Genomic DNA, 12048 nt, shown 5'->3' on the forward strand with positions numbered 1-12048 from the left:
AAAAACACTACATAAACTTCCTGAATTGGTGTTTAAATGCACATCCCAGTTACTATAAAAAACAGAACTGAATGTGTTCGCATGCAACGTCATGATGAATGTAAAGTGTGGAATTCCGCACGCCGCAGCACGTGACCTTGACGGCGGAGACGAGCGGATGCAGATACAGTACGTGAGGGATTACGCGTACTGCACGGAGGAGGCAGGGTGTGAGCATACATCTCTGGATCATAAAAGTTGTAAACACGGAATTTACGGCAGATAAACATTAATATTGCGTCATATATACTTACTATTGTATTTATGCGTTTAACTGGTTAGCGGCAACGACCCTTCGCGTTCTTTATCATTTTAGATCGAAAGAAACGACGCCTGTAAGAGAGATGCGCAAGAGGCGCCCTCGTGTGGTAAAATTGTGTACGTTCAAATAAAGGATAAAATAAGAGTTGGATTCAAGTATTGTCTTCAGTGATTTTTAAGGAATCCCAGTGTCAATGTTGTTTTTAATGAGGTTAAACATCAATGAAAAAATTCTATAGTTTACTTCAGTATACCTAGATACGCCTACTAGTGTTACTAGTAAACAAATTCACGCAAACAACATACACAGTATGTTTTAATAAACCTTTTATTCATTATAAACATTCCTTATGCATATTTACGATGTGTTGAACCCGTTTTCAATTGTTGCAAAAACACATGATCTTTATATCAAAGTACTCTGTTTTTATACAATGTCGAAATTTAATGGACTCATGGGTACTCATTTGGGTCGATATGTAGAAATGTTTATCGAAAATTAAATTTGTTACAGAAATCCTGAGATGAGCCTAAATATGATCTAGTAATACAGCTCTTGGTCCCACCAACCTAACAACAGATAAAAAACAAGTTAAGATGCCAACTTAGTCTTTACTGTCTGAAACGATGGTTATAAATTAAGATGAAGAACTTACTGCCTGGATATCTTCTGACCCCCAATTTTCTGATCTCATCATAGACCAAGATGAGAATTCCATAAGGCAGTGGAACAAACCACCACTGAACCCTAATAAGGGCAAACCAGCATTTACCAATTAACAATTCAGAAAAATTAGTTTAACTGATAGATTCACTTTTAACATTCTCCTGGCTTGTTTTTATCTTGTAATAAAAGTGAACGGAAATCGGTGCTGTCAGACTCCAAAAAGCACCAAAAATCAGAAAACGTTAATATGATCCATAAGCCAATAGTTATTATTATTATTTAAAGAGGGTTAGAATAAATGTTTATGCTTCTAGTCTTATGAACTTGAATAAAAGTAACGTTTTGGATTTCACAAAAGAAATAAAGTGAGCGATAGGAGTTTTAGAAAGACACAAATAGCGATTAAGTCATTGAAAACTCATGAATTACCTAATTGGCATAAAGTTGAAGATATTAGGCATCCCAGGACAGTAACACAGCAGATTACCAAGACATAACTGGAATACTATGGCTGACACAAGCACCTTGTTCCTTCCATGAGAAAAGAGAAAATACTTTCATAACTGATAAGACATAAATGATGAACATTATTTGAACTTCAGATGTCCTCAATTTCAGCTTTCACATGAAATCTACTACTGACCTGAAAAGTCCTTGCTGGAAAAGAGAAAGACGACGTGTTTTTCTGATCAAGACATCAAAAATCTGGCAGATCTCAATGCTGACAAAGAACACAGTGTAACAGGTGTACTCCTGATACAGGCGCTGACTGTACGTCTGGAACATGCAACGTTTAATGTGACATAAACAGTGTAGTCTTAACGTTTTAGATCAAAATCAGTCTGATACTGACCCATTCTTGTCCGTAACTGTCCTGCAGGTCCTGCAAGCGAATGTCCTCCCACTGACCCCTCAAGCCCACACAGAGGAGTGGAAACCAGCCCTCCTGGGCCATAGCTGCGAAATAATCAGTAAAACCTGCAAAAGACTGGATTGCACCTGGTTTAAAGATAAAGAGGGAGAGAGAGGAATTTCAAAGAGAGTTAGAGTAGAGCAAAAAAAACAGGGGACGCCCCTGGTTTATGTTTGTAATGATGGGTGAGTCGACACGTACCGATCTGAAAGTAAGAATAAGCAGCCAGAGCTTCATTGACCAGTCGGTCCCGGCGAGGGTTCCTGGGTTTAAGATGCATGATGTCACTCTCGGCTTTCTCATATGCCAGCGAAACTGAAGGGAACTTTGAGATACAGAAAGAAATTTATATTAAATATATGCAATTTACATGACAACATTTACTCATTTGCCAGACACTTTTATTTGGGATATCTTTCACGCCACATCACGATGCCTCCCACCACAATTTTTTCTATTAAATGTCATCACAGCTGAAGGCTGGAGTATGAGGTCACTCACTATGTCTGTTGCGAGCTCAATGAACAGAATGGTGATGCAGCCCAGCGGCAGCGGGATACTGACAGTGATGTAGATCAGGTAGGGAGTCAGCTCAGGGATGTTTTTAGTCAGTGTGTAAGCAATGGACTTCTTCAAGTTATCAAAGATCAAACGGCCTGTGAATTACACAAGTCTAAGTGACTAACATCAAGTATTGAATTGAAAAAAACAGGATAAAGGATTGGTCACTATCTACCTTGTTCCACTCCAGTTACAATAGATGCAAAGTTGTCATCCAGCAGTATCATGTCGGCTGCGTTCTTGGCGGCGTCAGAGCCAGATATACCCATAGCGATGCCGATATCTGCTTTCTTTAGTGCGGGAGAATCATTAACACCATCTCCTGTTACTGCCACTATGGAACCCTAGGAAACAGCAAAGTTTGTTTAGGGAAGTCGTGGCACTTGGTGGCCACGTTTGCAACGCGTCTCCGGGCAGTTTTTACGTATTTAAAAGAAGACGTGAATGGGGAATACTGATAATCCCTATTAAACAACATATTTAAAAACAAAATTTTAAAAAGATGTAAACTGTACCATAAAGTTTTCAAATTGAGCTTGAAAAACATTTTTCATGTTGCTTTAGATACTATGCCTGCGCATAAGCTTTGCTAGGGCGGCCATAATGACCGTAGCGTTCCTCAAGATTCTTGTTAAAATATCTTTGGTAAAGGTTAACAGCGAGTAAGATGGTTTACGCCCAAAAATTCATAATTTATCTATTCACCCATATGGGATTCAAAAACTATGTAACTTGAAAAATTGGGGACTTGACCCACCAGTCGCTGGCAGCTCTCTACAATGATGAGCTTTTGTTGGGGAGACGTGCGGGCGAACACCATTTCCGGATGATTCATGAGCGCCTCGTCGAGTTCTTCACTGCTCATATCTTTCAGTTGACCTCCATTAATGACACAAGCGCGGGCCTCACTGTTGACCATTGCAAATCGCAGCTAAAAGACTCATATAAGACTTATATATGTCTATTGACTACATAGCATGGGAGCAGTGTTGGACAAGATACTCTGAAAAAGTAATGAATTACTAGGAACTAATTACATAATAAATAGTGTAATTAGATTACTGTACAAATTACTCTCCAAAAGTTTTTATTACTTATTTCTAATTACTTTCTATATCCTGATCAACCTTGAATAGTTAAGTGATTCAAGGATAGACATGAAACGGCTGTTTAAAGTCATTAATATAAGATAAAACTACATAAAGTAGCATTATTAACTGACCAAAGTATTACAAATGTGAAAAATTTACATTAAAGCTTAGATTTTACATTACACACAGTATTTAGTTTAATAACATCATAGATAACTGTAATTAAATTACAGAAATTTTTTTCAAGGAAAAATTACAGTTACTAATTACTTAGTTACTTGTTACACCCAACACTGCATGAGGGAATCTTCTCTACCTCTTTTTGACCTGCTCCACTGGTATCCTCAGTCGGGCGGCGATGTCTTCCACTGTCTCGCTGCCCTCTGAGATTATGCCAACGTTCGCAGCGATAGCCCTGGCTGTGATTGGGTGGTCCCCCGTAACCATGACAACCTGTAAATACGCACCACATACATACAATATGTACAATACATTGCGTAGCAAAATAGTCAAACTAATAATGTTTTAATCTCTTTTATAGATTTTTTATATCTACTGAGCATGTCTCACCCGGATCCCAGCTGTGCGGCACTTCATGACCGCATCAGGCACTGTGGCACGAGGTGGGTCAATCATAGAGATCAGACCAGCAAAACACAGACCGGATGTGGGGAAATTCATCTCATCGGTGTCAAAGTTGTAGCCTCGAGCGAACTCCTTTTCATTCAAGTACAGATGACAAAAACCTGAAAAATAATATATGTAAGTATATACAGTATATATATTTCAAATTATTTCAATTACTAAAATTATTATAACCCATCAGCTGGTTGCCATTAAAACCATTATACAAAATCTTTATGTTGTGTATTTAGGCTTTTTTCGGGTAGGATTTATTATTAAGCAAATTGCTAAAAAGTTTTTTAATGCTTCCTGTTCGCAAACATTCAAGTCAACACATTATTAGTAGAGACCCACAGTGAATATTATAGTTTCCATTATAACCAATAAATCCATGACAATTTCTGTGTTTCTGTTGCTTTTGAGCAGCTTGCGTTCAACATAAATATTAATTTCTCTTTTATATTCTTGTGTACAATGTTACTTCAGACAGACTCACCTAAAACTCTTTCTCCCAGGCCTCCAAGGTCCATGTAAGCTGTCTGGAAAGCTTCTCTCCACTGCTCATCTAATGGAAGTTCCTGGCCTTTGATCAGGATGGTCGAGCAGCGCTCCAGTATTCTCTCTGGTGCACCCTTCATCACCAGCATGTAGCGCAGATCCAGAGGATCTTCAAGCTCATGAATTGATAACTGCACAAAAGAGAGAAATGCTCGAACAAGCACATAACAAAACATATTTTTGGCATTATAACATTGCAATTTCATTACCATAACTAATGTGAAATGAATGATATGATTCTTTTCTGTGAAAACCCGGATAAAATCATGTCTACATAAAATGATCCGTAGTGAAAATAATAATATATTTGATATTTTAAGTAAGGCTGTGTCAAATATTAAAATCAATGTTTAGGAAGCCAACTTTGGCTATTTTGGTGCAAAATAATCAATACAATCCTTCTAATAAGAAAAAACTCAAGTAACTAATAAAACACATTTCAGTATCTATCATATGAAAAAAATTAAATGTGAGTCCTGCACCTCGAAATCACATAATCTATCATTCAGAGCAATTAACACACTTTCTTCATCATTTTGGCTATATGACTTTGATGCTTTTGATCTCACATTATTTGTCATTTTTGACATCCATCCATCCATTTTCTACCGCTTATCCGAACTACCTCGGGTCACGGGGAGCCTGCGCCTATCTCAGGAGTCATCGGGCATCAAGGCAGGATACACCCTGGATGGAGTGCCAACCCATCGCAGGGCACACACACTCACTCATTCACTCACGCACTCACAACCTACGGACAATTTTTCCAGAGATGCCAATCAACCTACCATGCATGTCTTTGGACCAGGGGAGGAAACCGGAGTACCCGGAGGAAACCCCCGAGGCACGGGGAGAACATGCAAACTCCACACACACAAGTCGGAAGCGGTTATCGAACCCCCAACCCTGGAGGTGTGAGGCGAATGTGCTAACCACTAAGCCACCGTGCCCCCTCATTTTTTGACATGCTGAATTTAATTAATAATTTATCATTTCTGTATTACAGTAAAAATTGACTTTGCATAAAAAGAGACTACATCCATCGTACCTGAAATTTGTTTGTGGAATTGAATGGCACTTCACAGATCTTATTAAACCGTTCCCTGTATTCAATGATGTTTCCAATTGTCAACTCAGTAAACTTCAGCAGGGCTGTTTCTGATGCATCACCAACAACCATTCGCTGGGAAAATGGTTTGGGGGAAACAAATTTAGAAAGAAAACTCAATCAAGTTCAATTCAATCAATCTGATTCTTACGTACCTTGGGAACAGGCACCATCTCCTGGTTAGGTTTGAAAATGGCTCGATTACACAGACTGGCCACTCTGGCAAGAGCTCGCCATGTTTCCGAAGACTGGTCGAAACTCTGACCTACATAAAATGACATGGTTTTACATGCAGAGGCCAAGAAAAAGTAGTGGATCACGGTAAGTAAAATATCAAAGATGAAAGACATGACACAAATATTGAAACATGAGTCCTTACCTGACTGATCTTCTGTGGTATCAGCTGCATGGATCATATTGTCAAACCAAAGGTGGGCCACAGTCATACGGTTCTGTGTGAGGGTTCCGGTTTTATCTGAGCATATTACCGATGTGGAACCCAGCGTTTCTACAGCTTCTAGGTTCTTAACCACACAGTTCTTTCTGGCTAGACGTTTGGCAGTGAGAGACAGGCACACCTGCAGATGTCAAAGTGATCTACTATAACTAATCAACAGAAAACTATTTCTCAGATATTACATTTGCATTTATTAATTTAGCAGATGCTTTTCAATATATTTTTAGAGAGAGTAATAATAGTTTTGTTTTCAGTTTTTTCATAGTTTCATTCTTTATTTTTATGTAAACTTAGTTTTGTTGTATGCATTTTAGATTTGATTATTTTTTTATATATTTTTGCTATATAAGCTATATACTGTAGTTAAGTTTTATTACATGTTTGTTAATAATTTTAGGGCCTGAACCTTAACATATTTTATATGTTAAGTTTATTGCCATTTCTCATTTTTGGTGTTGCTTAAGCTGTACAAATAATATACTTTTAATATGTTTTCTGATTTTAATTTACGGAAATGTTCAGTAATAGTTTTGGCTCTAGTTTTAGTAAAACATTCACATCAATCATAATTATTTACATGCAGCAGAGCTAAAAAAGAAAGTATATAGCAAATAAGTTGACAATAAAAATGTTTAACCAATACTTAAAACTTAAAATTTTGAAAAATCTGAGCACACTTTGAGACATTGTTGATCTTATGGGACATATCCATTAACTTCTGTCTTGACAATGCATTTGAGATATTCCCTTTAAATCTATTTACAAGACATTATTAAAACAAATTGAAGTTATTGAAAAAATATTGATATTATTATAAATATCTTCCATATTGCTATGTGAGATCTTGTAATGGGTATTCTGTCCATATCACTGAAGATGGATGTGATTTATTTATTCTGCTCTTCTCTCAGCTCTTACCGTGACTGTTGCCAGAAGTCCCTCGGGCACGTAAGCCACAACGATGGCCATGAAAAAGATCATGGCTTCCAGGAACGCATAACCGATAAACATTGCAACCACAAAGAACGTGAAGCCAAAGAAGATGGCAAGACCAGCGATGATATCAACAAAATGTTCGATCTCTATAGCGATTGGCGTCTTTTCATTGCCCACACCGGACGCCAGACTGGCGATTCTGCCAATAATGGTTCGATCTCCAGTGTTGATAACCACACCAGTGGCTACGCCTGTTAAAAATGAACCAGAAAGAGAATAAGAATAAAATGTTTAATTTGGAGACGTATGTAAATTGGTCTGTGTGTGTGCGCAAATTTAGGAAGCAGATCTCACCCTCCAGACAGGTAGTAGAAAAGAAAGCAATGTTCCTTGTCTCCAGGGGGTTTTCATGAGTGCATTCTGGGCTTTTGGTCTGAGGTTCAGACTCACCAGTCAGGGATGAATTATCTACCTGAAGACACAAGAAAAGAAAGATGAGCTCTTCTCGTGTGCTGTGGACGGATAAACTCACATACTGCAGAAATCTCACCTTACAACCCTGAGAAGTGATGATCCGAACATCAGCTGGCACACGATCACCACCCTTAATTTCTACTAGATCTCCTACCACCAGCAAGTTAGCATTGATCTCATTTTTCTGCCCGTCTCTGATCACAAGAGCTTGCTATCGGGAAGAAATGGTATAAAAACAGTATTTAATTTCTAAAATCCTAACATATGCATCTATAACTGAATTTTAATTGACACTTTTACAATTTTCTAATTGACACATATACTGGGAGAGGCAAGACTGTACATTAAAAACATTAAGTATCTTTAATGCATGTTTTGAGGTTAAATAATGTTACCTGTGGCACCAGATTTTTGAAACTGGCAATGATATTTGTGCTCTTGAACTCTTGGTAGTAGCCAAAACAGCCAGTCACCACGACCACAGTGATGAGAACGATGGCCAGATACAGCTAACACACAAGAAGAGTCATCAATACTTTCAAAAGATAAGCATATCAGCCTCTTTCTAAGTCTTTAGTGTCCCTCCTTACATTATCGTAGCTGGCGAGATCATCACTGGCGCACTCAATGCCAAAAGCGATAAAACAGATGACAGCTGCCACCCACATCAAACACTGGAGCCCTCCGGCCAGCTGACGGGCAAATTTGACGTACTCTGGTGTACCCTTGGGAGGCTTGAGTTCATTGGGTCCATACCGTTCCAAAACCTGCTGGGCGACGGTGGAGGTCAGGCCCTGTATCGGAAATAAATAAAAAATTCTCTAGAGCAAATGCTTTTGTTCATGAGTTGCTCTTTCAAAGCTCAAGAGACTTAATGGTATTCAGAGTTATGTGTCATTTAAGCATTAAATAATGTAAAACAATTGATACAAATGTGACATTTGCTGTTGTAAAAATAATTGTGTAAAATAATTGATTCACTTTTATGTCATACTGTGCACAGTTTGAGGCATTGAGATATCTTCTGTAAATCTGAATAATATTTACAGGGGAAAACCCTATAGGCTCTTTTTTGGCCGTTATTATGATTTAGAAGAAACTTCTGAGATATAAAAGAGATTTGTGTATTTTCTTTCCTCTGAGACGTTACCTTGGTAACACTTGTTGTATATTTCAGTTCCAGCTCATCGATGGTGATTTCATGGTCGTCCTGGATTAAAGAACAAATAAAAAGTCACACGTCCATACAGAACTATCAAAGAAAAGTCTCAAGAAATGCTTAACATACAATATCCATCTCTTTCTTCATGCTCTCCAGTTTCTCCTTTTTCTTCACTTTCTTCTTCTTGATTTTCACGTCTATTTCTCCATCCATTTTATCCATTTCCACAAACATGTCATATGAATTCTGTTGGGGGAGAATAAGACAGAATAATTGTTGTGTAGTGGCTGTGAATGTTGAGAGTTTAGAACATAACAGTTTTCTTACCATTTTACTCATGGTGCCTGGCCTGAAATTAGAAGCACTGTCCAAATCAACAGTCGTCCAAACCCCCGAGTTTCTTTTCCCTGCAATTTTGAGATGGTCTTCAAGGGTTTCCTCCAGAAGTGGCAAGAGCTAGTCTCATCAGCGGTGGTAGATTTATATACCTCTACTTCATAACCTTCAAGAGTACACACTCCTCGGTTTTGCCAATGTCACCTCTGTTTAGAATGTTCATATCAGTTTTTCTTTTGTTTGAGAACGTGTTGCTTATTCAAGCAGCCACGTTTTTGGCGTTCACCTTGTCTCTAAGCAGAGGTCAGTGTGGACATTTAAATGATATTGATTCTTTTCATTATGAATATAATCCTTAAATTTTAGATTTGTATTTGTATTTTGAGCCTTTCTACTGTATACAAAATCACTTCTGTGAAAATATTGTTGTTTTGCTTTATAAGTATAAAGTTTAATTGCCATTTCATTAAACATTTGTTATTTTAAGCAATATAATTTAAAACAATAAATCTCAGTTCTTAACATTAGTTAAAAAGAAACATTTACACTATTCAAATTTTTACAGTTTGCTTGACCTCTTCTTATGACGTCAACGCTCTGGCTGGTCCAGAATAACTTTCTGTTTCAGTTCTTTAACAGTACCACCCACATTTGAACAAAATACCAACAGAATATTCAAAACAGATTGAAAATGTAAAAATATCTTTAAAAATGATATATGTAAGATAAAAAAGACTTGTAATAAAAAAATTGAAACCCAAAGTGTTTTTGGAGTCTGGATCAGAGTTACATCTTGCAAAGTGGTCTCATGAAGGCATACACAGTGGATAAACAATTTGATGAAAAAACATTTGTTAGGTCTGTAATAATAAAACAATATTGTATTTACGAACATTTCGGTTGTCAAATGTTAGGCAATGATTCACTGGTTGTTATCTTAAGGATCAAGACTGGGACATTTACAGAGAAGTTGGTGTTACACGAAATACGCACCACCGATGTTTTAACATTAGGCCTACTAATGCACACACTTAGTGTTGTGTAAACATGAGTCCATTACGTACAAACGTCCTTATGATATGACAGGCCATAATGTTATCACTCACGAGAACGAGTCGGATCCAGTTTACAGAGGTGAATTAAAATAATTGTCGTCGTTGCCACTAGATGGCTACAAAATACACTCTTAATCTTTCCTGCGTCACACAGGATACAAAGTTTCGTTTCTCAATGAAGTGTTTCATTTCGTTGGAAAGCATTTTTTCTTCGTAGAAGTTGAAAACAAGTTGGGTAATCGGTTTTGAGACGAAAACTCAGGCTTTGTCAAGACCCTCTTTTGATGATATACAGCTTTAAACAGTATCCATATCTCAGATTAGACTATATAGATATATAGATTAGAGATATCAGAATAGTTAGTGATAGAATCCCTGGTCACTATTGTGTCAGGGCCTCATGACACACTTATCTCCTATTTAAAGTTTTCTTATATACTATATTTTTAACAGAGAACAGCAGTAGATCAAAAGAGGAAGTCATAAGCAGCGTTTAGGCTTTACAGTAAAAGGCTCAGATTGTGTCACACTACATTGTGGCAAATTCCATGAATTTCGTGAAACTTTCCTTTGTGTCAAAATGTGAGATTCCTTTTGCAATTGGTTACATGTTCTGTGACCTAAGTGTGTGGGAGGCTGTACACGGTATTTGCACTTGATGCAAAACAGATATATGAGCTTAACACAATGATGTGCGTGCAAATGGTTCAAGCTGTTTCAGGGGAGAAAACACACACACTTAGGAACTCCTCTTATGTCGACGTCACATTTTGCATAACTGGTGTTTCAAGCTTGGATAAAAAAGTTTACCTAAACATCCCAAAACCTAATCTGTATCTGTGAAACAAACTATTTCTTGAAAATCTTTGCCATGGAGTTAAAAAAGTAAAATCTGGTCAAATTAGATAATGATAATAACAAGCTTTATTGATTATTTAGGTAATGTTTACATAATATTATGCCAAAAAGTAAATAAAGTATCACAGCAACTTTAAATGTAGGTATGGACTGATCAAAAAGTAATAAAAATGCACTTTGAGACACTGTAAATATAATTAATACATTTCTGTCGTTATTTACAATCAGTTTCTGTTTAAAAATATTGAAGCAGAATACCCAAAGTGAAGAAATTATTTTCAGTTAGTATTAAATGAGATTACCAAAACAATGCAGAAGATGATAAACAACAAAATGAAGGACATGCCAATACAAACATTGACATGGTTAAGGGTGCGTGCCATTCTGGAGTTTTTCTCTGCAATTGGTCGGTGTCCAAATGCGTTAGCATCTCTGGTCTGTAAAAGTAAAAACAAAAGGTTTAAATCTAAGCGCTTCACAGGTAAGTAAAAAGCAACATTACAGTTATTATTCGGCAAAATGCGGGCAACAAAAGAAAGGAGCTCCAGGTTGATAACTTTTTTTAACATAAAACAACCTTCCTTTCCTGAACACACAGACCACATGAAAACTAAAGTCTCCTATCCAGGTTTAGGTGGAGTCATGTTAAGCTTCAACTGGTAAATGGTCAAGATGTGACTTGTACAGGGACAAGGCTGTTGGAAAAAAAACTCTAATGCTCTTTTATATTGAGAAAGAAGGAAAAAAGGGCCAATTATTTGGGCAGAAGCACCAAAGCTTGAATCGGAAATCAACTCAAATTCCGGAATCAGAATGGAAAGGTTAGGAATCAAACAGGCAACTTGATATACAATTAGTTTCAATTCCTCTCTGTTTGCACATTTTCAGAAATAGGCAAGTGTTGACTTGTTATCTGCTGATACCTCAAGAAAATGGAGTAGGGATGCA

General features: G+C 37.2%; 1 protein-coding gene across 1 annotated transcript; it reads right to left on the reverse strand.

Moving 5' to 3' along the window:
- Window positions 1-631: 631 nt before the first annotated feature.
- Window positions 632-9404, reverse strand: LOC130432786 (potassium-transporting ATPase alpha chain 1). Its single transcript, XM_056762284.1, has 22 exons — window positions 9179-9404; window positions 8978-9097; window positions 8840-8899; window positions 8280-8483; window positions 8085-8198; window positions 7766-7900; window positions 7570-7687; window positions 7198-7466; window positions 6202-6400; window positions 5978-6087; window positions 5763-5897; window positions 4653-4845; window positions 4103-4278; window positions 3849-3985; window positions 3199-3349; window positions 2617-2785; window positions 2382-2536; window positions 2082-2205; window positions 1821-1966; window positions 1611-1744; window positions 1397-1498; window positions 632-1048 (listed from the first exon to the last, which is right to left on the reverse strand). The coding sequence occupies exons 1-22, from the start codon at window positions 9188-9190 to the stop codon at window positions 913-915; spliced, it is 3099 nt and encodes a 1032-aa protein (XP_056618262.1). The 5' UTR covers window positions 9191-9404; the 3' UTR covers window positions 632-912.
- Window positions 9405-12048: the final 2644 nt, after the last annotated feature.

This window comes from Triplophysa dalaica, chromosome 12, assembly GCF_015846415.1.
Source record: "Triplophysa dalaica isolate WHDGS20190420 chromosome 12, ASM1584641v1, whole genome shotgun sequence".
In the NCBI taxonomy this organism is placed as follows: domain Eukaryota; kingdom Metazoa; phylum Chordata; class Actinopteri; order Cypriniformes; family Nemacheilidae; genus Triplophysa; species Triplophysa dalaica.

Coding starts and splice junctions, on each gene's coding strand:
- LOC130432786 (XM_056762284.1), bottom strand. Junction 8,199..8,279: donor ATCTCGCCAGCTACGATAAT/GTAAGGAGGGAC, acceptor CTTGTGTGTTAG/CTGTATCTGGCCATCGTTCT. Junction 2,786..3,198: donor TAGAGAGCTGCCAGCGACTG/GTGGGTCAAGTC, acceptor GCTGTTTCCTAG/GGTTCCATAGTGGCAGTAAC.